At 49.4% G+C, this 26,367-nt stretch overlaps 1 protein-coding gene across 3 annotated transcripts in view; it reads left to right on the top strand.

Annotated features, from left to right (window-relative positions):
- The window catches only part of PPP1R13B (protein phosphatase 1 regulatory subunit 13B), an 83,409-nt gene extending 57,220 nt beyond the window's left edge, over nt 1-26,189 (top strand). For 2 of the 3 annotated variants that reach the window (XM_032624611.1, XM_032624613.1), the window contains exons 5-18: nt 6,942-7,043; nt 9,230-9,404; nt 10,222-10,418; nt 12,553-12,693; nt 15,461-15,641; nt 17,098-17,202; nt 19,130-19,299; nt 19,661-20,162; nt 21,305-22,029; nt 22,546-22,683; nt 22,754-22,887; nt 23,503-23,669; nt 24,385-24,584; nt 25,153-26,189. In XM_032624611.1, the coding sequence (XP_032480502.1) occupies nt 6,942-7,043; nt 9,230-9,404; nt 10,222-10,418; nt 12,553-12,693; nt 15,461-15,641; nt 17,098-17,202; nt 19,130-19,299; nt 19,661-20,162; nt 21,305-22,029; nt 22,546-22,683; nt 22,754-22,887; nt 23,503-23,669; nt 24,385-24,584; nt 25,153-25,194 (2,979 nt within the window). In that variant the 3' untranslated portion in view covers nt 25,195-26,189. The remainder of the gene's footprint in view (nt 1-6,941; nt 7,044-9,229; nt 9,405-10,221; nt 10,419-12,552; nt 12,694-15,460; nt 15,642-17,097; nt 17,203-19,129; nt 19,300-19,660; nt 20,163-21,304; nt 22,030-22,545; nt 22,684-22,753; nt 22,888-23,502; nt 23,670-24,384; nt 24,585-25,152) is intronic. The other variant, XM_032624612.1, reaches the window with a different exon arrangement.
- Nucleotides 26,190-26,367: the final 178 nt, after the last annotated feature.

Below are 26,367 nucleotides of genomic sequence, written 5' to 3'. Positions count from 1 at the left end.
GATGCAAGAGAATTTTTCTTTGGAATGACTTTGAAATGTAAATTCTTCCTTTTATGTAATTTTCTTCACCAATTTTTCAACTTTTGGGGATAATGCACTCAAACTGAACTTAAAGTTATAGGACAGGAAAGCATCTTTAGGGTAACAAAAGCTAAATAAGAGAGCACTTGAAAACAGATGGGGGAGGCCCTGTGCACAGTAGAGCAGAGGGTTGAAGAAGACGCCCCTCGGCCTCTTCACCAGGTGCGTGTGCTCAGAGCGCACGTGGGGACTCACCAGCCGTGACACTCGCTCTAGGGTTGGGCCACGTCCTATTCTCTGATGCAGAGCAGTTGGGGTGAGTAAATTGGGTGACTGTTGATTTGCTTGAAACTAATGTCACAATATCACTTCTTATAGAGCACTTACTTAGTGTGTTTTTTGGGGGTTTTTTTTGGGTATTTTTGTGGTACGCGGGCCTCTCACTGTTGTGGCCTCTCCCGCTGCGGAGCACAGGCTCCGGACGCGCAGGCCCAGCGGCCATGGCTTACGGACCCGGCCGCTCCGCGGCATGTGGGATCTTCCCGGACTGGGACACGAACCCGTGTCCCCTGCATCGGCAGGCGGACTCTCAGCCACTGCGCCACCAGGGAAGCCCGCTTAATGTGTTTTTGGATGTCATTATACCAAAAAAAGTTGTCTGGAAAAGGGTGTCATTTTTTTAGGAACTGTGAGAGTGAAGAGTCATTAACTGAACACATACTGTGCGAGGTGATGAACCTTTTGTTTTCATAGACAGAAGTGCAGTCTTCGATGGTTTTGGCACATATTGGAAAAGCACATTCGGTGCATGCTGGCAGAACGTTTTCAGTAGCACCTCAGATGGGACATAAAGCTAAGTCTTCTTACTAATATTTGGGAAGACTGAAAATCTACAAGACATCATTAGAGACCTAGGATGGAAGATGAGCGTATTGCATAATTGTCCACAATGGTTTGTTTTAGAAGCTTTATTATATATTTTTAATAACTAAATTATTGTAACACCAGTTTCAAAATATATATCAAACACATTACCCGAGGAGACAAAAATACATTTGACTAAAGCCATGTTATCAACTGACTTGTGATCTAAAACTTTTAACCACAACTATCAAGTGAGTTGTAGTTGTTTAATATCTAAAAAATCTAGTTCTGATAGCCTGTTTGTCAAACATACTTTATTTTGATAGCTTTCTGAGTCATGACTCATATACATAATTAGTACAAATGAGACATTAGCCTGGGAAATAAGCCCCCCTTTCTATCTAAATTTCAGCAAATCTAGCTAGATTATTTGTTTATTTATTGGCTGCGTTGGGTCTCCATTGCTGTGTGCGGGCTTTCTCTAGTTGCGGTGAGCGGGGGCTACACTTTGTTGTGGCGCGCGGGCTTCTCACTGCAGTGGCTTCTCTTGTTGCGGAGCACAGGCTCTAGGCACATGGGCTGCAGTAGTTGTGGCTCGCGGGCTCTACAGTGCAGGCTCAGTAGTTGTGGTGCATGGGCTTAGTTGCTGTATGGCATGTGGGATCTTCGTGGACCAGGGCTCGAACCCGTGTCCCCTGCATTGGCAGGTGGATTCTTAACCACTGTGCCACGAGGAAAGTCCCTAGCTAGCTTATTTATTGAAAATCTGATCATCGTGCGTTTGGGGTTGATAGCTTCATTAAGGACATTTTTATGCTTCTTTTCATTATCAAAATACCATTTATATGGAATTTTTTCTTCAACAGGAGGTTAGCATTTTATTTCAAAGGGGGGATCATTAAAATTTAAACCCTGACAACACCAAATGTTGACAAGGATGTGGAGAAGCTAGAACTCTCATATATTGCTGGTGGGAGTGTAAAACATCGCTTCACTGTGGAGAGCAGTTCGGCAGTTTGTGTCAGTTAAACCAGCCCTTAACCACACAGACCACCCATCAACCCGTTCCCCTTCAGTTACCCAAGAGAAGCCAGGACGTCTGTCCACATAAATACTGGTACATGAATGTTCAAGATGGCTTTATTCCTCATAGCTAAAAAGTAGAAATAACCCAAATGCTCACCAGCAGATGGACAGGGTAACAAAAACTGTTATATCCACGTGACTGAATACTACTCATAGCAGAAAGGAACGAGTTCCGGGTACGGGTGATAACGTGGATGAATCTCTAAAACGTCGTGGTGAATGAAAGAAGCCCAACACAAGGAAGTGACCCTGTCTGTGAGAACTTCTCCAGGACGCGGGACTCAGTGATGATCGTGGCACAACCAGCACCACCCCTGCAGATGGCTGGTTTGGGGCGGGGGGAGTGGAGGTGACTGGGAAGCACAGCGGGGAGCTTTCTGGGATGATGGAAATGTTCCGTCTTGACTGGACTGGTGGTTACACTGTGATGTGCAGTGGTCAGAACTCATTCAGCAGTAGACTTTAAATGGCGTATTTATGGTCTGTAAATTATGCCTCAATTAAAGTAAACGTGAAAAACTTCACTGGGTATTTCTTAAAGTAGCCTGTTGTCACTTCATTTTGTTAACTTATTACCACTATGGATGTTTTTGAAACTTTGTATCTGAAATGGATTAGAATATATGCATATCAATTTTTTTAAGTGGCTAATCTTAAATTTAGGAATGTAAAAATTAGAAAATCATGTGTTCTTTTATTATAAGTGTTGTGAAATTATATATATGTGTGTATATATATATATTTAAACAGTAAATTTTATTATCTTACATAGTTTCTAGGGGTCAGGAAATCAGGGCTTGGCTGCGTGGTTCAGGGTCTCTCATGACATTGTAATCAAGATGTTGGCCAGGATCACAGTCATCCAGGGCTTGACTGGGCTGGAGGATCTGTTTCCAAGCCCGTGAAATAATATTTTTATGAGGAATTTCTGTAAAGTCAGGAACAATAATGTAAAGAGGGTTTAGCTTCTCATCTGGATTCATTGTTTTGGGGTAGGAGGTTTTAAGAGGCACTTTTTATTTTCAGACCCACAGTTCTCATGATGAGTGGACCCAGGGTAGCTGAGTGTGGTGCTGTGAAATGTTCTGCTTTTCTGAGCTGCTCACAGGCTTTCCAGGACGGGTGCCAGGCTGAGCAGCACACTTTTACAGGAGTGCATGGTGATGCGTCAAGTCCTTGCTGCTGCGCTGGAAAAATGCTCTTTGTATTTCACATGAGACTCTTCAGTATGGAGAGCTGAGCTCAGGCTCTGCTCCTCATAGTTGAATCTGATGGGTAACTTCATTGCTTCCCGTGTGAGATTCTTATCCCATTCAGCAGAATCGAGGTTCATTGAAAACAGGGAGAAACTGCGTTTTACTTTCCTATTGCTTACAGTATCTGGGATTATATCTGGCATATCGAGGGTAAACGAATTACCATGGTATCAAATGTGTATAATACTTAAAAAAAATAAAAGCCCCAGTTCTCCTGACCCCTTCACAGTCACCCTGTCGTGTAAATAGAGAATACCTGGTGCTGGTCCCCCCTCTGTCTCTGACTCCTGCTGGGGTCTTGAGCACATGGCTTAGTTTCTTCTTCTACGAAGCTCCTTTACTACTGCTGCTTATAGCCTTTCCAGGCAGACAGGAGTTAGGGGACATCGTCAGAAGGGAGGTGATAGGGGCCTGAGGAAACGTGGGTTCACGAGGTGTGGGGAAAGATCTGGGGAGGGAGATAAAATGGTGAGGAGCATGTTGACTCCCCGAAGGAAGACAGGATGAAAAGAAGTCTGGACTTTTAAGTTTGAGAAGATGCTGTCTCTGTAGGTGTGTGATCAGGGTGTGGTGGAAGGATGAGGAAATATTAACTTATAAATTCATTCAAGAAATGTTAATCATTGATCGGAGCCTGTGGCCATGCACTGGGCTGGGCGCTGTGGGCGTTGGATGCACTGGGACCTGTGGAGAGTCTCTCATTAGCCAGGGCATGCCAGCATAAGTTTTCTGTCAGGTGAGAGTTTTGTATATATTGCAATACAAGTATTGTAAGTTAGAGGAATAATGTCTCTTAATTCATTGTTCCCTCAAGTAGATTTGTAGACGCTTGGAGAAAGAAGCGGATGATATGCCCAGATAAGTGAAGGCTGGGGGCAAGAGGCTTCTGATTTTCTCTGAGCTTGTTGGGGGTAGGGGTGGGTGGGGAGTCCGTTATACCTGGGCTTGGGTGGGCTCTGTTTGTTGTGGGAGATGGGTGACATCAGTGTCAGGCTGGAGAGTGAACCCGCGTTCACTGGGAACATAAATACCAGCCCTGGAATTCAGAATCCAGGTAGAATGTTGGCGGGAGAGGGGACCCTGAGCCCTGGGGCCCCAGGCAGCAGTCCAACTGGGAGGATGGTGCAGCAGGTGGAAGGCTGGGGAGCTGTTTCCTTTCTCTGGGCCTGTATTTTAGAAGCCTGTTGGGCTGTGACCGAGAGAACTTCTCCACTAGTTTTACTAGTCGTGGAAGTGACTTGTCCTCCCTGTGACCTGGAGTTGAACTCATCAGATAACTACCATTATGAGGGACCTCGATGTGCCCGTGTGAACAGGATTTGATTTCTTCTTATTAGATGCAATGAGAAGAAATAAGTAAGGAATTAGGTCATCGGTTTGTCTGAATAAATTGAGTTCATATGGAGAGCTTTAAATTGTTCCTATGGGTTTTAGTTTACAAGGAGAGAATGCATACTGATAGGCCTGTCATAAAAGGATAGAATTTACATCAAAGGTTTCTGTTTTCTTAAAAAACTCTGAAAAGGTGCTTTCTTCTAAATTTTCACATTGAACAAATTAGGGAATATGTACTAAAGTGTAAAATGTTGCATATCTGTTGACTTACAAATTTATGGTGGCTTGTGTTTTTATAACCCGTTTAAAATACAGTTAAATTACACAGGTGTGTTCACTTTGAAATAATTCACTGAGCTGAACACTATGATTTATACAGTTTTCTGTTTGTGATATCTATGTCAATAAACTTTTATTAAATTACAATATATATGAGTATATACATAAGATATAATACCTGAATTATGACAACAGAGTATATCTTAGTCTTATAGTTAGAAATACACATATGACACAACACATAAAAAGAGCTCTCTCTTGTTCACGAGTATGAATATCAGAATATCAAACAGTTAAATTTCTCCTCTGTCCTCTTTTCATTGTTATTCTAAGCCATTGGTGTGGAGGGGAGACCAAAGAGACAGGTTTTTGTTTTTTCTTCAAGTTGTAAAATTATGAAATTAATGTGAATTGAAAGATTTGTTGCATGAACTTCATTTTTCTCTGGTGAAAAATATGTTTAAGGAGTAAAGTTCTGAGAGTTTTAAAAATACCTTTTGTTGTGGTGATTGGAAAATCTCAATAGGTAGAAATTAGAATCCTTTATTAGTATTAAAGCAGAAATTTGGGGCATTGTGACAGTCCTGCCGGGCATTTCTGGAGAACGAACCAATCTCTTTTCAAATGAAGTTTCTGTAACTTGGCAGTTTACAATATCTAGTTTTGAAAAGGGGCTTGCTCCATATTACCTTCTCGGGACGTTAGATAAACGTGGTCCAGTTAAGACCGGTGAACAGATCCTGATTCCATTTTCCAAGAGTCCAGAATGGGCTTGAACACCACACGATTTGGGGAGGACTGGAGCCAGAGGAACAGGGGTGGGTACCCCTGTGAAGAATTACAAGAGGGCGCAAGGGAGGTAGGAGGGACTCTGAGACTGAACTTGAGCCTAGAGGTAGAAAGTGGAGCTCTGAGGAGGGGCTGTGCACCTGTGTGGTTAGCACAGCCGGGCTGGAGGAGGTGGGAGGAAGACAGACGTGGCTAGAATTGCAGCTCTGTCCCTTTGTCAGCTCTGTGCCCTTAGCCACGTCCCTTCACCTTTCTCCTGGGATTCCTGCCCATTGTGGGGCTCATCTGCCCGACACAGAGGTTCGCTATGAAGACTGTGTGATACAGCGCGTGTGTCACGTCTAGCGTAGTAGCGCATGCTTAGTAAAGACTGTGCTGTATGAGATGGTCAGCAGTAAGCCTACTCTGTCCGTGCAAACTGCCTGACCTGTGGCACAGTTTGAACTCTCTGCTTCATGTTCTCATCTGTAGACCAGGGATATAATGATACCTACCTGAGAGTGTCATTTTGAGGCTTAAATGAGTTCATAAATGGAAAGTCATTACTTCAGTGCAAGGTTCTTGATGAACATAATAAAAATGCTTGATGCAATTATTTATCATTAACAGAGAATGGACATGCTTTCCAATTCCATTGTTGCCACTCCTCCAGACGTGTTACCTTTTTGTATTTATTTCACATAGATTAGATAATTCTCTGTCAATAATGGGTCAATCTTTGGTGTAGGCCATACCTATGCTGTTTTTAATGAGATATTTGTATATTAGAATCTTCTATGTATTTCAGCTTCTTGAGACCAGGTGGCAGTGAAATGACATTTGTCCTTAAGGTGTCACCTACACATTTTTTTTTTTTTTTTTTGCGGTACGCGGGCCTCTCACTGTTGTGGCCTCTCCTGTTGCGGAGCACAGGCTCCGGACGCGCAGGCTCAGCGGCCATGGCTCACGGGCCCAGCCGCTCCGCGGCATGTGGGATCTTCCCGGACCAGGGCACAAACCCGTGTCCCCTGCATCGGCAGGTGGACTCTCAACCACTGCGCCACCAGGGAAGCCCTACACATTTATTTTTACGTTGTTTATCCTTAAACATTTGACATCCCAGTTTACTCAAATAAGTTTAATAGAAGCAGTCAGCAATTAGGAGGAAAAGTTCTTATGAGAAAGTAAACTTATTTATCTTCTCTTATTTATCTTCTCTTAGCTTCTAGGGAACCTATTTAAAAATCTTGATGTGTGTGCATTTTGACACTAGAGAAAATGATTATGCAGATAAACATACATTCCAGTCTGAGTTTGTTTTGTTCCCTGCAGATTGGAAATCCACGTGTCGAACTTACCCTCTCAGAACTCCAAGATATGGCAGCTAGGCAACAACAGCAAATTGAAAACCAGCAGCAAATGTTGGTTGCCAAGGTAAGTTATTAAAATAGCGGTGGGGAAATGTTCAACAAGTGTGTCCTTCGGCATTACTTTAGATTACCTGGCTAACCCCTGCAAGTAGGACCATGCCGCCACAGTGTTAAACACAATATCTTTCTTAATTATCTCTTCTGTAATCATAAGTGCATACTGTAGCTTCTTGAAGTTGGGAAAGTATCAGAACAAGAGCATCTGACCCTTGACTTGCACACACAACCCCCCGGGACAGGAAACAGTTGGCCTTACCCAATTGTAGATAAAATTGGGAAAGAAAGGATGCTTTCCATTGTCCCCTCTTTTTCCCTCTGGATGTGTTCTCGGCTGATGTAGTTGGCATTAGTGTTCTAGAGGAAGCCAATGACCTGTGATAAGACACTGGCCCTGGGCCCCCAAGACAGTGGCTTCCCTTTATCCCACCCTACAAGGAATTTGTTTGGTTTATTTTGGTGCACGGCATCATCAGCACTCATTATTTACACTGAGTACTAGATTTGTTGTTGAAACTCTGTCGTAGCATTTGAAACTGTTGCCGACCCGCAGTGAGGCCAAACAGACCACAACAGAAATGTTGGAGTTTGGAAAAGAGAAAGGTTTATTGCAGGGCCAAGTGAGGAAAACGGGTGGCTCATGCTCAAAAAATCTGAATTCCCTGGTGGTTCTCAGGGAAGCATTTCTATAGGCAAAATTTAGGGGAGGGCTGCAGGGTGTGTGGCTTTCTTCTGATTCGTTGGTGGTGAGCGAACAGTCTGGTGTTCCGGAGTCTGTGCTCAGCGTGGAGTTAGCATCCTCCACCTGGGTGGGGGCCTTAGTTCCTGCAGAAGAGCTCAAGGGTACATCGTTCTATGTGTCCCTGGAGGAGGAGCCCAGGACCCTGTTGTTTCCTGACTGCTCCTCCTTGGTTCCTGCATTCTCTTACTTCCCTGGTTAGTAACTGAATCTGCCTTTTAGGGCTCAGGGAAGGCATAGGAATCTGAAGCCTTTTCCCTACAAACCAGAAATGGGGGCGCAGAAAAGGCTTTTGTACCTGGGACGGCCCCACAGGATCCTGCTTGCTTTCAAAACTTTTCTAAATAATGGTTTAGTCTTGGACTAAAAAATCAGACCTATCACCCATGCCTGCTGAAAATGATTTCATGTTCTAATGATCGTAAATGTTCTGAAACTGCTGTAGAGAGAACACGTTAACGCCACTACCTAGGTTTTTCATGCTTGCTCTGTAGAGAGATTTTCTTAAGAACCAAATGTCCAGTTCAATTTTTTATCATTTATTGAATGACCATGTGATTCTGTCCACTTTTATATAAATAATAGTTTAAGTTGGACTTGTTTTTAAAAGTTGTCTTACAAAGTTTATTGGATTTACAAGAATAAAGAACAATTAAAAGTAATTGGAAAGTATTTTCATTCCATTTCTAAGATGAAATGTACGTGGTATTATGTCATTATAAAATTTTCTAATTCTACTTTTTATTTTCTTTCCAAATATTGATCCAAGAGTATTGCTATTTTAAAAAAATCTTAGATATTTTCAGCAGTGTAATTCACAAGTTAATGCTGATCTTTCCACATTGAAGCACATATTCCCTTCCCTTAGTGTGCAGTGTGTAACGCCTACACAGTCACACTTAAGCCTCTTCTTAAGTATGTTTTATGCATACAGATGGGACCATGAATAATACTGACTGTTACCCTTAAGGTGTGCTTTCACATGAGTAGGGAAAAAAACTATTGAAGAGTATCGCATATATTTTTGCTGTAGGACTGTCCTGTTCTTGTCTGACTATAAAATGTTTGATTACTTTTGAAGGAACTAATCCTAAAGAAAACAAACCCTTCCTCAAAGGTTCCTGTCACTTAGCAGATTAGAGGTTCATCTCCTTACTGCTCACCTTATCTCTTTTCAATATAAAATCCTCTGCTACTCAGTGCTCATTTCCTTTAGGAGGTTAATATAAGGGACCCTTGAAAGCCGCTTTGTAGCAGCAGGAAACCTGGTACTGGCGGCAGGAAGCTTAGGCTGCTGGGGCTTCACACACAGGATGGAGGTGAAAGCGTGGCTGGCATTTCTGTAACATTCATTAAGATAGGAAATACTGAGGGATCCACTTAAACTTTTTTTAGTGTACAAAAGTTACTGTATGTTTCAGTTTTCAAAGTTAGCTATTTTCCTCTCTCAATAGGAACAGCGTTTACATTTTCTAAAGCAACAGGAGCGCCGTCAGCAGCAGTCTATTTCTGAAAATGAAAAGCTTCAGAAATTGAAAGAAAGAGTTGAAGCCCAGGAAAATAAACTGAAGAAGATCCGTGCCATGAGAGGACAAGTAGACTACAGCAAAATCATGAATGGCAATCTGTGTACGTGCCGCGGCCCACTGGCACCCACACTCAGCAGGCGTAGATGACGTGAGACAGAGGCCAGCTTCCAGATGCTCTCAGTCACAAGCTGATTTCAGATCTTGCTGTAGAAAAGCACTAAAGCTTTGCTCTGTCATCTGCATCTAACTAGATGGATTGGTTAGATTAAGAGATTTTAGAAAATCTTCTGCAGCTTTAGCAATGTAGTAGAGAGATCCTTTTGTTCCCTTGGTTGCAGCCGCCCTTTGGACTGGGGCTAGGGTACTCTTAAGACTCACCTCATCATGAGGGTGTGTTTTAATTGAACAGCATAAATTCTATCTGTGTATTAAGATAAAGCATACAAATGCTCACTTTTTATTTCTGTGTGCGTGGATTGTTACTTCATCAGTCAATTCTGTTAGTACCTACTTTATGTTACAGAATAAGCAAGATAGATTTGGATGGTCCTGCCCTCTCAGAGCCTTTGGTCTCTTTGGTGCCTTGAGATTCCTAAGTGGCTTGACCAAGATAGCTTTTGGACAGATTGCCCTAATTTAAAAATATTGCCCTAATTTAAAAATATTCAATAATTAGTGCAAATTAATTGTTTGTCATATGAGCGGTCACATTTTGTGTTCCAAAGGCTTGTTGAAGTGTGTTTTGGATTATGGATATTACAACTTTCTCTCCAAGGTCTGGCACTAGATGATGCTAAAGTTGAGTTAAATGGATAGAAATGAAGAAATCACAAAATAAAAATAACAAAATACTATGAAAAAAAGAATATCAACTAAATTATGTTTTTTTTTTTTTCCTAATTGGTGGGAAATTATAGCTGCCGAAATAGAAAGGTTCAGTGCCATGTTCCAGGAAAAGAAGCAAGAAGTACAGACTGCAATTTTAAGAGTTGATCAGCTCAGTCAGCAATTGGAAGATTTAAAAAAGGGAAAACTGAATGGGTTCCAGTCTTACAATGGCAAGCTGACAGGACCAGCAGCAGTGGAGCTGAAAAGACTGTACCAAGAGCTACAGGTAACTCACCTGGGTCTGAGGAATGATTCTATTAAAACTTCCTTATCTTTTGAGTTTTCTTTCAGTGTGGAAACCTCAGGAACTGGAAACAAATTAATGGATTCTAATTTAATAGTAGGCACAAAATGTATTCAGTACAAAATAATTTTTTAAACAGCTTTGAGACATAATTCACATAGCATACGATTCACCCATTTAAAGCATACAATTAAGTGGTTTTCAGTATCTTTACAGAGTTCTGTATATGCCACCACAGTTGATCTTAGAATATCTTCATCACCCCCAAAAGACACCTTTTAGCCATCACCCCACAACCCCCTATCCCTCTAGCCCTAAGCAACCATGACTCTACTTTCCATTGCTATGGATTTGCCTATTCCAGAAATTTCATATGAATGGAATCATGCAGTTGTAGTTCTTTGTGACTTGCTTCTTTCACTTAGCATGTTTTCGGTACAGAAATTTCAGTATGAATTTAATTGGCAATATGATGAACTGGTAAAGAATTAAGCTTTAGATAATACTTAAGGCCTCTGTGTAAACTGTGTTTTGACAAGATAGATGCTTATTTGTTAAATCCTTGTCTTAGTCAGCTTGGGCTGCCTTAAAGCAACAGACATTTATGTTTCACAGTTCTGGAGGCTGGAAGTCCAAGATCAGTTCATGGTGAGGGTCCACTTCCTGGCTGCCTTCTTGTTGTGTCTGCACATGCTCTGATCTCTCTTCCTCCTCTTATAAGGACACTAACCCCATCATGAAGGCCCCACCCTCACGACCTCATCTAAGCCTAATTACCTCCCAAGGGCCCCATCTCCAAATACTATCACATTGGGGATTAGGGCTTCCACATATGAATTTTGGGAGGACACAATCAACAACCCTTAAGATTCCCATTTCTCAGAAACTGTCATTCAGCAGGTGATTTTTTAAAAATATTTATTTATTTATTTAGGCTGAGCCAGGTCTTAGCTGCGGCACGCAGGATCTTTAGTTGCAGCATGCAGACTCTTGGTTATGGCATGTGGGATCTAGTTCCCTGACCAGGGATTGAACCTGGGCCCCCTGCACTGGGAGTGTGGAGTCGTACCCACTGGACCACCAGGGAAGTCCCCAGCAGGTGATTTTTCAAGCCAGATACAAGTTTTGCAGTTATATTAGTACTTGCTAGAAAGTATTATATCATTTTACGAAATGCAGATTTTTAATTACAGAGAGTAAACTCACTTGTTGCCATTAAGTTCTGTAATGTACACGCATAGAAACAAAGTGTTATAAAAATTTATTACTTTTTATATTTTTAAGCAGTTGTTAAAAGTGCAGGGTTTTTCTTTTTTCTTTTTAACATCTTTATTGGAGTATAATTGCTTTACATTGTTGTGTTTCTGCTGTATAACAAAGTGAATCAGCTATACGTATACATATGTCCTCATATCCCCTCCCTCATGCAAGTGCAGGGTTTTTTAAGGATTTCTTTTTGGTAAAGTGTGATGACTGTAGTACATTTATTTATATATATTTCCAATTTTTTGACTGCAGTCTAGGTTATAAAGTACATGTTACCTCCTGTCTGTACACATATGCCAGTATGTATGTGCTAGTACATGCATGCATCTGAAAGAGTTTAGCAAGACAGGACTTAACCTTCTGTGTGCAGTGCACTCTCATGTTTTCTGTTCTCTATTTCATTTTTTAAAAGTGCTTGTTATAACCCATTAAAATGATACAAGAACATTCTGCTTGGTGATTTGGCCATCCTTGGGTTTCCTGCTGCCACATTCAATGGACTGTGTGAGGCAGAACAGATACCCCTCCTTATGTCACTGAACCCACCCACCCCCGTTCCCTAGGACCACAGGCATGGTGTCCCACAGTCATTACTGGTACTAGTCATTCCGTACGCTTTGAAGAAGACACATTTGCAGATATTTGCTCTTTTTTTGTTCCATAAGAAATATGTTCCGGCTTCATCTGTGCTGTATCTGTAAAATATTTAGCATACAGGGGACGATGCCTGTATGTAAATACACGTAAGAACTAAATGTTGCTTTTTTCTTCTTTTTTTAATCCCCCTAACAATGAGAACTTGACTATTTAGTTAATACAAATCATGAATGTTGTGTTTTCTATTTTGCAGATTCGTAATCAGCTCAACCAGGAGCAGAATTCAAAGCTCCAGCAGCAGAAGGAGCTCTTGAATAAGCGCAACATGGAGGTGGCCGTGATGGACAAGCGGATCAACGAACTGCGTGAACGTCTTTATGGGAAAAAAATTCAGGCATGTGAAAAAGAAAATATTTCTGTGAGATAAACTACTGAAAATGGTTCATCCCAAAGTGTACATCTTCACTGTAATGCCATTCTGCCCCCCATTTGCCATAGCTGGTAAACGTAAATTGGCCATAAACCATAAGAAGTGACAGCAGAAGAAAGCTCATGTTCCCAAAGACACAGTTGTTTCCTGGTGTATGTATGGATCAAAACCGCCCGGTGCGCCGCTCCTCACCATTCATTCTCCCCAGGCAGCTCTGTCTCCTTTCCACTGGGGGGAAGCTTTGGCGCTGGAGTTGCAGCAACCATTTTAAGCTGCGCCATGTGCATAAATTCCTTGACCTTGTGTAGCCTCGTGTCCTTGCTGTGAACTGAGAATTCCTATAAGGATTCTGAGAAATAACCCATGTGGAAAGGCTTTGTTAAACTCTTGAGAAAAGTGCTATATAAGGAGTTAGGGCTTTTTAAAAATCTTTATTTGGTATTTTGAATTTCAAAGGTAGTAAATACTCACTGGAAGAAAGTTAAAACAGTGCAGAAATATTTAAAGGAAAATGTGGAAGTCCCTTCCATCCTTCTCCTCCTCCAGGGATGGTAGTTATTAATGGTTCCAGTCTTCTGCTTAATATAGAGAGAAAGGTATTCAATTTTTAATTGAAAATGGAATTGTAGGAATTATATCATTCACACTGTTCTGTACCTAATCTTTTTTTTTTTTTTTTTTGAACTGCAATATGGGTATCTTTCCAGGTCATTATTACCTCATTCCTTTTGTAACTTCTGTGTAAAATTCCATGTTCCAGGGCCTGTGGTCATGTTACCCAGCCCTGTTGTTAGGCAGGGTGTCCCTGAGTCTTGCTGTCAGTGCTTCGTGAGCGTATGCATCGCTGGGAGTTTGTGGGAGGATAAGGGACTGCTGTGTGTGGTGTCTCTGGCTGGATGTAGCACTTGACCTTTCGTTCCACCAGTGGTGCTCAGTGTTTGAGGGGAGCAGTGCCTGAGTGGAGAGCTGATTGGCACTTTGCCCTCAGGAGTGGAAATGGAGCAGGCAGCCAGGTAGCTGGGATAGTGCTTCCCAGAGTTCCTCTCTCCACACTCCAAAACCAGTGCTTTCACGGTTGACAGGTGTCCTCTTGTCAGCTCCTGCTGCTCTGAAGGTAGCTCTCAGGAGGCAAGGTGCAGGCTTCAGCAGCTTCGCCTGGTGGGATGGGTTAGGAGGACACGAGAGGCAGAAGGGTACTGCCACTTCTGTGGGCGTTGTGATCAGTGGTCTCAGGTGAAAAGTCTCTTATTTACAAATCCACACTTTTTTTTTTTTTTAACCAGAGTGCTTAAAGGTCAATGGTTGATCTGTACGATGCCATGATTTCAGATAATGATTTCCTTGTTCTCTCAATTAACAACACACAGTGCATGGGAGAGGACGTGTGCCCGTGTTCCATGCTTGCTTACGTTACAGTCTTAGTAGTGGTGGGTCAGGGGTCTCCGGAGAACAGAATCAGTTCTGTGTGTACATGTGTGTAGAGACTGATCAGCCGGCTGACTGTAAGGAACTGCCTCATGCGGTTGTGGAGGCAGGCACACCCCACATCTGCAGGGCTGGCTGGCAGCCTGAAACCCAGGGAGCTGTGGATGTTGCAGCATGAGTCTGAAGGCAGTCTAGAGGTGGAATTTCCTCTTCTGAGGACCTCAGTCTTTCTCTGTAAGCCGTTCAACTGATTGGATGCAGCCCACCCACATTATGGAGGGCAATCTGCTTTACTCAAAGTATGTTGATTTAAATGTTAAAAATACCGTTACAGCAACATCTAGACATGTTTGACCAAATATCTGGGTATCACAGCCTAGCCAAGTTGATAGGTAAAATTAACCGTCACAGATGGCTACATAAATATTACTTCTTATTCCATCTGATACTTCAAGGGATCTCCCTGAAGAAGTTGGTGCTTCTGCAGAGATGTGTCTCCAACCCAAAGGTTTTAGGCACCTTTGAACAACTGTCAAAATCATGGACGCTTTCTCCAAAATGACACATGCTCATGCATGCAGAATCTTGCAAACAATTGTAGGATGGGTATGGCTCTCTCAGAGCCTGTCTGGGGAACTCTAAGGGTCAGTGTTTCTCTAGTCAGATCCCTGTTTTGCAGGCTTTTGTTGTTGGGCAGTGTCACGTGACCAGTGTCATTGGCTGTGGCCTGGTGTCCTTGCTGAGAACAGCAGAGCTGCCTTCAGGGAACTGGTCAGAGTCTCACCTGGTTCCAGACCCTATTACTTTGTCCTGCGTGGCTCATTCAGTCCTTAAAACAACGCTTATCCTGAATTTTCGGACATGGGCACAGAGGCTCAGAGATGTTGCATCACTTGCCCAAGGCAGCCCAGCGAGTAAGTGGCAGAGCAGGATTTGAAGCCAGGCTCAGAGCCCAGGCTTGACGATGCCTCTGTGCCCACCCAGGGAAGGGAGTGCATCCCCAGGTGAGAGGGTTATGTACACAGAGGGGTCCTGAGGGGTTGCTCTGTTACACACTCGGCTCCTGGTTTTATAACTCACAAACAGGTAGGTGTTATCACAGAGCATCACTCATGTGGGACTGTGGGTTCAGGCCCTTTTTTGAAGTCTTGCCCTTTCTAGATACTGATCTTCTAGGGTGATGGAGCTTCCTACGTATGAACTGTTGAGTGATTGGCTCAAATCTGAGCAGTCGGTCATACTAGGCTTACAGTTAAAAGAACTTAACTGAGGATAATCTTGACTCTGATTTCTTCCCATTTTATAGCTGAGCCGTGTGAATGGCACGTCGTCGCCACAGTCACCCCTGAGCACGCCTGGCAGGGTCGCTGCGGTGGGGCCTTACATCCAGGTTCCCAGCGCCGGCAGCTATCCTGCCCCCGGAGACCCCATAAAGCCCCAGTCTCTCACTATCGCCTCAAGTGCTGCCCACGGAAGATCCAAATCCGGTGAGTGGCCTGGGTCCTCTTTCGGGGGGAGAGTGAGCAGGAAGGGGGACTGTGGGGGGAACAGTGGCCTCAGAGAAGACTCCCACGTTGCACCCAGCCTCTGTGATGTGTCCTCCAAGGCACTTTGTCCTCTAGGGCAGCATTTGGGGAGCTGTGTGCCACCACAGTAATGATGATCCTAAAACAAGAACAGGTTCTCTTTTTTGGACTCAGTGTCCTTACTGTGTGGCTTCTTAAAACACAAATTAGTTAAGACCTGAGCCTCTCCCGCCACAGGTTTTGTTTGCCTGTGAGGGTGCTCGCTGGCGGCAGGGGACGCGTCACTGTAGCCTGGGCTGCCGCTCGTCCTCACGCTGCGGCCCAGGCAGAGGGCTGCCTCCACGTCAGCAGAGCCTGTAGCTGCTCTGCCTTCCCTACCCAGCATGGTCTCTGTCCACCAGAGAGTCCACAGACCACCCCTTTGGCTCTTGGCCACCCTGAATCGTGCGGTGTGACCGGACTCGGGCCCCAGCGCCGAGCCGGTGCGTAGCTGTCCCGATGACATGGAGCCCCTGCGGCGCCCCCAGCTTCCTAGCCGAGCGCAGGCCCAGGTCTCCACGGAGACTCTGCACTGTGTGCTCAGAGGAAGACGGCTGTGCTTTAAACTGATGCATGAGATGCCAGGGCTCCTTGGCAGTGAGACTTTGTATATGACAGGGCTGCCATGCTGGCCCATCACCCACGGAATCACAGAGCACAGGTGACATGCCTGACAGCAGTAGTGCTGACTGGGTCAGGGCTACATTTTGAGGACGTTTTTCCAGGTTTGGTGGTAGATTTGTGCTGGTTTTTCGTTTGGTCCCTTTGAGTTCTCTTGCCTGGCACCTGGTCTGAGCAGCAACACCACTGCTGCCCCCCGCTGGAGGACCCGGGGCTTGCTCTGACCCATGTGGGAGGAGGTGTTCCCAGTCCTCGTGGGCCACGTGCCCAGCTCAGATCTCTTCGTGGCTGTGTCTCAGAAGCCACGTGGAGTACGTGGTCGGCATGAAACTCTAATTGCAGCTTTCTTTGATAAGCTGTTATTTATAGTTTGAACCACCCGATGGTGGGAGTATATATTCAGCTATTGCCGATGGCAGATAATTAGCACAGCCGGCTCCTTCTCTGCTTAAATATCTCAAACCTGCCCCGAGCTGAGGATGGCTCGAGTTTCCCCTCTTCTCTGTGGGTGTGTGCTAGGCCGCCTCACAGAGGCTGCTGGGAGAAGACCCCTCGCAGGGCCGGGAGACCGTGTCCTCCGGAGGTTCAGCAGTTGCCTCGCCCCTTCTCTGCTGTGGGGTGAGTGGGCGCAGGAGACCTGTGTCACCCCCACGTTGGGGGGCAGTATCTCGGCCCAGATGTAGAGCCGGTGTGAGAAAATCTCCCAGGGGAGACTAACTGTGCTGTCGGCTGTCCTTCTGGTTCCCGTGTCACACAGATGGCCGTAGCAAACCCAGAGTGACCAGCTCGTGGGCAGTGTCAGACCTCGACGTTGGGCCTGACTGTGGCTCGTCACAGCGCCCCACAAGCCCGTTTGCGAACCGTATGTTGGCCGGCAGGTCCGGTGGGAAGCTCTGGTGACAGTGCCAAATCAGCCGTGGCTGTTCTTCCAAACTGACAAAGGCCTGCTCCTCGCATTCAGGCTTGAGACAGAAGCCACATATATGTTAATTGGTCCCCACCTTCAACCGGTGTGAGATTTGGGCTGGGTCGAAACACCAGATCATCCTCAGGAAGGGTTGGACAGGTGCTGGCCCAGCAAGGGTTTTTTGGTTTTGTTTTTACAAAATTAAGATGATTTTCTGAGTTCATTATGAGGGTTTTAGTTTTATCTTCAGTACAGGAATCTCCCATCATACTTACAGATGATTTTGTCCCTTTATAATAATAATAAATGGTCTTCCTTCTGTACCTCCTGCCTCATCCTGAAGAAAGAAAATTCCTAGTCCCTGTCCAGTCCCTTTGCGCCTGATTTCTGCGAACTCTGCCATGGCTGTGGGATCTGAGGAGCAGCTGGGGGCCGCATTTTATGTGATCCTGAGAGAGGCCGGGGACTCTAGCCCCCACGGCCAGCCCCATCCTCCCTCCTGAGTCAGCAGCAGGCTCTGTCCATCTTCCCCTCAGCCCGGAGTTTGCACCTCGGTGCGTCCTTGGTGAGCCTGTGCATCTCTGGCCCACACACCCCCCGGCCTGATACAACCAAGGGGGTGTGAAAGCACACACACTTCTGGCCCGGAAGAGGCTGATGGGCCACACAGAGCAAAGCGATGGTTTTGACTAAGGCCTGGGAATGCGTCACCAGGGCCCTAGCAGCGGCCTGGAGCCTGCAGTGGTTTCCAGCCATGGAGGAACTGAGCCAGAGTAGCAGTGGACACAATGGGCTGGCCGTGCTGCTGCCAGAGAAAGATTTGGCTTAGGAGCTGTTGCTGCTCGGGCACTCAGAGGCCCTCTCATCCTCACTGCGCTGACGCTGCCTTGTATGGCTGTGTGCAGAGTGGATTTGAGAGTTTGCTCTTCCTGTTTTGTGAGTCGCAGGTTTGGGCTCAAGCACAATTGCTGTAAGGGAGGGTGATTTCCCGTGCTAGCAGGTGGGAGGAGAGGCGAGGGTGTGCTACTCTTACAGGAGGGCCCAGAACAGTGCCCCTGGCTGCTTTCCCTCCCATACGGCTGATGGCTGGGAGGGTTCCCACTCCGGTCCAGCCCTGTACCGCTGCGGAGAGAAGCAGGGGCCTGAGGCGGGCTGAGATCTAACCCTGTGGGCTCACTGTGAGTGGGCCTGTGTTACCAGGGAATGCTTCTGCACCCTTTCTCAGTTTGGAAGACGCTATGTTAAAAAATATACCTTTTCAGTGGCTGTCCTGAAAATGCTGGGTTGACTGGCTTTCTAATCACTGCAACAGAATAATAGCCTGCTACTCCAATCACTGGGAACTTGTACTGTCCTCCTGTGATCATGAATTACTTTAAGAGGGTGGAAATTTCTAACAGATTAAAGTCAAATCTTTCTTTTAATACTAGAAGCAGTACAGGTCAAACCTGTTATGAAGTCAAAAGATGTCTTTTTTTATATTGCTGTCTGTATTTGTAAATAGTGTTTGAAAACCAAGTGCCGACGCTTATGTTATTCATTGGTGTCGATGTAATGGCTTTGACCTGTATTTCAGTGGGCGCTAAGAATGTTTCTGCAATCCTCTGGCCCCTCGCCCGGGCTGGAGCAGCCCTGTGCTTGGTCATGGAGTCTCTGCACACGTGACCGCACGTGGGCACTGGTGAGGCGGTGCCGGCAGAGGCCGACCTTGGTCGTCCTGCCGCGCGGCAGCCGGTGTGTGTGGGGGGCGCCTCCTGGTCATGGAGCTCCATCAGAGCGTGGTGTTCCAGAAGGTGATTTTTGCTTCTGGCAGGGGGTTATTCTTACGTTGGTTCAACTAATTTCAAGAAAAATTTTACTTAAATTCTGTGTTCTTTTCAAGCCAATGATGGAAACTGGCCAACATTAAAACAAAATTCTAGCTCTTTGGTGAAACCAACGCAGATCGCCAGTGTGGACTGGAAGGACCCGAACGTGGAGGGGCCTCTCAAGCAGGGGGCCGTCTCGAGCCAGCCTATGCCCTTGTCAGCCTTGGGAGCCCCGGAGAAGCTGGTAGGCCGTTTGTCTTTGTCACAAAACACAAACAAGCTCCTGAGTGACTACATCCTTATTTAGCCTTCGTCTTTATCTAAGTGGTAGGAGGTGTCACGAGGCAAATTAATCCTGTTGGTGTCCAAATCATCCCCAAGTCCGAAGGAGTTCATGGACGCTGAGCACGAGAGTGGGGTACAGGTGTGAGGCCTTTGGTCAGGGTCGTTCACCCTGCTGTTCACCCCCACGGCGTGCCCCGTGCCTGGTCACAAGCCTGTTTGAAGGATTACAAGTCCTGCTTTGTGCTCTTGTGACCGTGGATGGAAACGTGCTTGACTTTTCAAAGGATGACTTTGTCTTTCTTTTTAACACCTAAATTTAGGGCATCGAGATTGGTAAAGTGCCACCTCCCATCCCTGGTGTCGGCAAGCAGCTGCCCCCGAGCTATGGGACGTACCCAAGCCCTGCACCTGTGGGCCCAGGCTCGACAAACTCCCTGGAGAGGAGGAAGGAGGGCAGCTTGCCCAGGCCCAGCGCAGGCCTGCCCAGTCGGCAGAAACCTGCACCACTGCCCCCTGCGGCTGGCCCCCACCAGCCAGGGTCCTCCCAGCAGATTCAGCAGAGGATTTCTGTGCCACCAAGTCCCACGTACCCACCGGCGGGGCTGCCTGCCTTTCCAGCTGGAGACGGCAAACCTGAACTCCCACTAACTGTGGCCATTAGGCCCTTCCTGGCTGATAAAGGGTCAAGGCCACAATCCCCCAGGAAAGGACCACAGACAGTGAATTCAAGTTCCATATACTCCATGTACCTCCAGCAAGCCACGCCACCTAAGAAATACCAGCCAGCGGCGCACAGCACCTTAAATAAGTCGGTTAAAGCAGGTATGGTGGGTTTGCACTCTCCATCTCTCGGGGTGAGGAAATCGTACTTGAGAAAATGCCAATCCATATCCTTACTTTTGGGCCACGTGCTGTTTAGGATTTTACATAAAGTGCGGCCTTGGGTATCTGTGTGAGATGGGGGTAAAACATGACATGCATAGAGCAGTTCTGCAGGTGGACCACAGCTCTCTGACTTCCTGTCTGAGCGCCCGCCTGCCCACATTTCTCAGTAAATCCAGGTCTCGGAAGGCTGGCACTTTGGAATTTCCTCTTTTCCTCCTGCTTCGTAGTAACTTGTACAGGACCTATCTGGAGAGCTGGCGTAGTAGGAGCTCTGCCTGGATCTGATCCCCCTGGCCTCCTAGCAGTAGCTGAGCCAGGCCCCTAGGGGGTGATGCGAGGGGGGACGGTTTTGCTGCTTTGGGATCCTTTCCCAGAGCCCACAGGGGAGAAGAGCCCTGGTTTGGGTGCGGGAACATCAGCTCCGGGCCTCCTGGGGAGGCAGGTGTGAGCACAGAGCCCAGTTGCCCGCATACGGAGGCTGACGGTGATTCCTCCCTGTGCGGCAGGATCCTGGGCATCTGGGCGGGGCTGGGGCTTCTTCAGACGTTCTTGGGCGTGGGCTGCAGAACATTTCTAGAATCTAGTTTGAGAATCCCTAGGCAGGCCAGGCCACCCTGTGCCCAGAGATCTCCCAGGTGGATACACCAGCACGGGCCTGTGGCAGGCCCTGGCCCACGGGGGAAAGGCTTGCCGGGGCCACCGGATGAGCCTTCCTTTCTGAGGTGGCCTGCGTTTTACATCATTTGGCTTGGTCCCAGGTCACGTGGGTTCTCCTTGGCCAGGAAACAGTGAACACCTGTTTAGGGCAGGAAGGCAGGTTTGCAACCTTTTGTTCTTTTTCATTTGAGAAAGACCCAGTTCTGTAAAAACTGATAAACTAGAGACACTCCACCTTCCAGAAGGAGTTGGTGGGGTTCTGTGAGCAGCAGGTTCCTTTGGGATTGAATATGGGGACTTAGCACCCTCAGTGGCAGATGACAGTCTCTGTAGGAGCCCATCTCTGTGTCGTCAGAGGTGCCCGGTGAGCAGGCCCCAGACGCCACAGGCTGCTGAGGTGGGTGTCCTCTGTGTCTCCCCAGTGTACGGTAAACCCGTTCTGCCCTCCGGCTCCGCATCCCCGTCGCCGCTACCGTTCCTTCATGGGTCGCTGGCCACAAGCGTCTCGCATCCCCTGCCGCCTTCAGAAAGTGCTGAGAAGGAGCCAGAGCAGGACAGCCCTGCCGCCCCCGGAGACGGGGCCGCCGTGGAGAGCCTGCCGCGGCCGCTCAGCCCCACCAAGCTCACGCCCATTGTGCACTCGCCATTGCGCTACCAGAGCGATGCTGACCTGGAGGCCCTGCGCAGGAAGCTGGCCAACGCGCCCCGGCCCCTGAAGAAGCGCGGCTCCATCACGGAGCCAGAGGGCCCCGGCGGGCCCAACATCCAGAAGCTGCTGTATCAGCGCTTCAACACCCTGGCTGGGGGCATGGAGGGCACCCCCTTCTACCAGCCCAGCCCCTCGCGGGACTTCCTGGGCTCCTTAGCCGACGTGGACAATGGGAACACCGCTGCCAACGGGAACCTGGGCGAGGCCGGCCCCACCCTGCCCACGGCCCCGCTCCCGGCCGAGCCTGCCCCCGCCTCGGATGCCAATGATAACCGGCTCCCTTCCCCCGAACCGGAGGGGCCCATCTGTCCCCTGAACACCCACCAAACGGCTGAGCCTGCCGAGGACGACAACAACAACGTGGCCGCAGCCCCGCCCACTGAGCCACCGCTCCCCCCATCGCTTCCCCCCGCCGCGCCCCCGCCGGCGGCCCCTACGGTGGGTGCCGCCCCGGACCAGGGCCACGGCTCCCTAGTCACCCAGCCAGTGCCTGTGGGGGGCGTGCCTGCGTCGGGGCTGCTGGGAGCAGTGGGGCTCATCCGGGGCACGAGGCGCGGTGGCCTCTTACCAGAGAGCCAGCCTGGGGGCCCGAGGCGGCCCTGAGGAAGGGCAGCCATGTGGGGATCAGAAGGGCGGGCGGGCAGCAAGGGGAAGGAGAACCTTCTAGACAGAGCCCTGGAGGGAGGGCAGTGCTGCAGGAGGAGAGAGGCAGGTGGGGGCCCTCACGGCTGGCGGGGCGGAAGCAGTTGGGCTCGGCTGTGACCCCCCCCCCGCTTGCTGCCCCTCTCGGGTGCCCATGGTGCAGCCCGGCCCCTGAGGCAGAGACACCCTCCGGCACCACTCGGGGCTGCGGGTGAAGCTCTGCCTTGGGCTTTCGGCCCTCCCCTCTTCCCCGCTTCCCCCCGGGCCTGCTTCCGTGGGGTCACCCTGAAATCCAAAGCTTCCTCCCGATAGAGCAAACGGACCAACCTGAAGAAGCCCAACTCGGAGAGGACGGGGCACGGGCTGAGGGTCCGCTTCAACCCCCTGGCACTTCTCCTCGACGCCTCCCTGGAGGGGGAGTTCGACCTGGTGCAGAGGATCATCTACGAGGTGAGTGGGCGGGCGGCCGCAGCCCTGGTGGCCCTGGGCAGGGCTGGGGCTCACGCGCCCTTTGTCCTAGGTGGAGGACCCCAGCAAGCCCAACGACGAGGGCATCACCCCGCTGCACAACGCCGTCTGTGCCGGGCACCACCAGATTGTGAAGTTCCTGCTGGATTTCGGGGTCAACGTGAATGCCGCCGACAGCGACGGCTGGTGAGGGCCCCGGGGCGCTGGGGTGGTGGGGAGAAGGGGAGAAGGGAAGAGGACGAGGGTGGCAACTTGCTCCCAGGCTTGCGTGTCCTCCTGGTCTTCGTTCTCGCAGGGGTTTTGTTAAAGGCTCGGCCGTGATCACGCTCTTCACGTGGCTGACCGCTGACTGTAGGCTGAGCCTCTGCTGATCCATACGTTTTCAAGCGGCCAGAAAGCCTGTGTGGAGGGGAGCCTCGCAGGCCGGCCGCTGCACCGCAGGCCCTGTGCCCCGTGGGTCTCATCGTGAGCTTCAGGCAGCAGTCTGCAGTGCTGCGTTTGAACAGCTGTTTTTTGTATATTGTGGTGAAACACAGCCGTCACTGTCGCAGCCATTGTAAGGGACACATCATTGGTGTGAGGGACATTCGTGCTGTCGCACTGTGAACACCCAGCTTCCGGGCCGGTGTTCAGTCCGCTCCCCGCCCGCCCTTTTCAGAAACGTGTGTGTGGCCCCAAACTGTTAGTAGAAGTGAGGCCACTACACAGGCAGCAGCACAGCAGCTCGCGGGGCGCTGAGCACACAGCCCTGGGGGCCGCCTGGGACCCGGCCGGGCGTGAGCACCTCCTCTGTCCCTGCAGGACGCCGCTGCACTGCGCCGCTTCCTGCAACAGCGTCCACCTCTGCAAACAGCTGGTGGAGAGCGGCGCCGCCATCTTCGCCTCCACCATCAGCGACGTTGAGACTGCTGCGGACAAGTGCGAAGAGGCGGAGGAAGGCTACTCCCAGTGCTCCCAGTTCTTACACGGTGCGGGGCGGGCGGCCGGGGGTCCCCAGGGGAGAGGCCTGTGAGGGCTGAGGTGTCCCAGGGTGGGTCTCCCATCCTGTCCTGTGGGGGAGGGAAGCTCCCTTCTCCATTAGGCTGCGCTGGGTTTTCCAAGGGCTAAACAGTCAACAGGCCATCCACGCTACACCCGATGGGAGAACCTGTGGGCCCAGCCTACCTTAGACCCTAGGGACAAAGTGACAAATGAAACAGGCAATGCCCTCCAGGCCCAGCTCCCAGGACAGAGGCCTTGCGGCGCGGTGGGGCGGGGGCGGGGGGGCGGCCGGCCTTCCTGGGGACCCGCAGGCGAGTCCTGGGTGTGCGCTCACTGGGTCGCAGTGGTTCCGTCCCTCTGGTGGTGAGTGCTTCCCAAGAGCAAGTCCCGCGGCTTCTTCAGTCATCGACTTTTGGGAGTTTGTTCTGCGTGTGGGCTATAAGTTTCACCTTAAGAAACGCCTTTTAGAACAACACTGCATTGCTTCTGGACACAAAGATTCCGCCACGGTCCTCTTGCTGGGACGTGGAAGGGACTGTTGGCTTTAAGCAGAGGGTGGCAGCTGGCCTGGCTTCTGACCGCTCCACTGCGGCCCCCGCCGGGCTGCCCAAGGACAGCAGCGTGTCCCTTCTGGTCCTGCTGTGGGGCTTTCTCTGCAGCCCGCCCTCCATGGAGACCTGACCGTTTGCTCTCCCGTCCCAGGGGTGCAGGAGAAGTTGGGCGTGATGAACAAAGGCGTGGTGTATGCTCTGTGGGCTTACGAGGCCCAGAACAGTGACGAGCTGTCCTTCCACGAAGGGGATGCCCTCACCATCCTGAGGCGCAAGGACGAAAGCGAGACGGACTGGTGGTGGGCTCGCTCTGGGGACCGGGAGGGCTACGTGCCCAAAACCCTGCTGGGGGTAAGCACTCAGCGCGGCACCTGGGGCCCCGTGCCGGAGCCAGCTGTCCCCTCTACCTGCCCGTGGGCGTAACCCGGGCTCCAGTCCTGCGGGCGGGAGACTGCCTTTCTCCAAGCCTCATGGGAGCCATGGGGGGGGCATCTGCCGGAGCCCCCCAACAGGGGCTGCTCACAGAGTGCTCTGCTCGTGGGGTCGGTAATGGGGTGGGGACAGGGCGACTGCAGGCTGCTCCTGATGGTTCCTCAGACCCTCGGCAGGGCCGTGCCTTTGCTCTCATGCTCTGTGCCCGGTGGGGCTGGCAGATGCTTTCGTGACACAGTCACTGGACACCGTGGGCCTGCCAGGCACCTTAAGGGGCCTTACAGACATAGTGTCAGCGTCGAGTGCCCTGAGGGGAAGAGGAATGGGGGTATCCTGGGAGTTGGGAAGTTCTCCGTAGGAGGGTGACAAGCTGAACTTCGGCCTGAAGGAGCTGGTGTGCGGACTTCTGAGGGCAGCCTGGCCTCTGGAAGGGGTTCCTGCCCAGTGGGTCGTCCCCTTGTCCTAACTCCTGTCCCTTGCTTCCCAGTTGTACCCACGGATCAAACCCCGACAGCGAACACTGGCCTGAACTTCCCTTTGGAGCACCGCACGGGCTTTCCAGCGACGAGGAGCCACTGAAGAGATGATTCTGCCATTTCCCCGGGAAGCTGAAGCTAGAAATGGCTTTACTGGTGCTCCCTTTATCAGACAGCGTCCACAATGTGAAAGCCCGGCAGGTTCTAGGTGAGGCCCTTTCTCTGGTCTGCCCGCAGCTGGGAGAGAGACATTCGCCTCCAGGAAGACCGACTTTTGCCAGTTACTGTAAATCCAAATAAATACCCAGCTTTCTAAACAACTGCCCCTGTTGCCAGTAAGAAGCCCTGTAATTAACCCCTGGTCGGTTGCCAAGGAAGACGAATGCTGTCACACACTTGGGCCCCAAGGCCGTCGTCCCTCATTCCCGGTGTCACCCCAGCCCCAACAATGAAAACTTGCAGCTGCCGTGAGGTGCGTCCCCTCACTAGAGCCCTGCCCTCACGTTGACTAGAAATCACAAAAACCCGGGCACCTTATTCATCCTCACCACATGCGTTTCTTCATCACCAAACGAGGCCCCGTGTGGAGACTTCTGTCCAGCAGTGGTGCCCGGTGTGTGGGCTCCACTTCCTGTTCCAGGCCTTGGTCTAGGTCACCGACAGGCCGTGGATGCGAGGGACCTTAAAATCAAGTGACACGTGGTCAGGAGTCTCAGCGCAGCACTGCCTTCTCTGCAGGCTTGTGCTGCCCCGGTGTGGTCCACCCCTCCCAGTGTGGACGTGCAGCCCATGGGCCAGGAGGCGGTGGACGCGGGGGCGGCTATGGGGGTGGGAGGGCAGGGGCCCCGGCTCCCCGGTCCCGGCCGTGACACCATAACCTGCCTGGTTCCAGACTTGAAGCAAGTAAGGCACTTCCCTGAGGCGTCAACTGTACGTACAGGCTTTTATATACCAAAACTATTTTTGACTAAACCACTCGAAACTGTCAGAACCATGTTGGAAATGTTTTTTTCTCTCATTAAAATCCAGGCCCTGAGCTTATTTTCCATGCGTGAGTCTTGTGTGTAATTTACGTACAGACACGTGTAGGTCCTTGTTGTAGAGCCACCTACCTTTAAGCGCTGATGGGAAGCGAACACCCTGCAAGGCAGTCTCTGCGGATGCCGTGTAAACGTGCACGCGGTAAACTGCTGTCTCTCACCGGAGGCTGGGAGTGAGTCTTGTGT

This window comes from Phocoena sinus, chromosome 2, assembly GCF_008692025.1.
Source record: "Phocoena sinus isolate mPhoSin1 chromosome 2, mPhoSin1.pri, whole genome shotgun sequence".
NCBI classification, from domain to species: domain Eukaryota; kingdom Metazoa; phylum Chordata; class Mammalia; order Artiodactyla; family Phocoenidae; genus Phocoena; species Phocoena sinus.
Note: the sequence above shows the minus strand (reverse complement) of the source record. Positions and strands in the feature narration are given on the sequence as shown.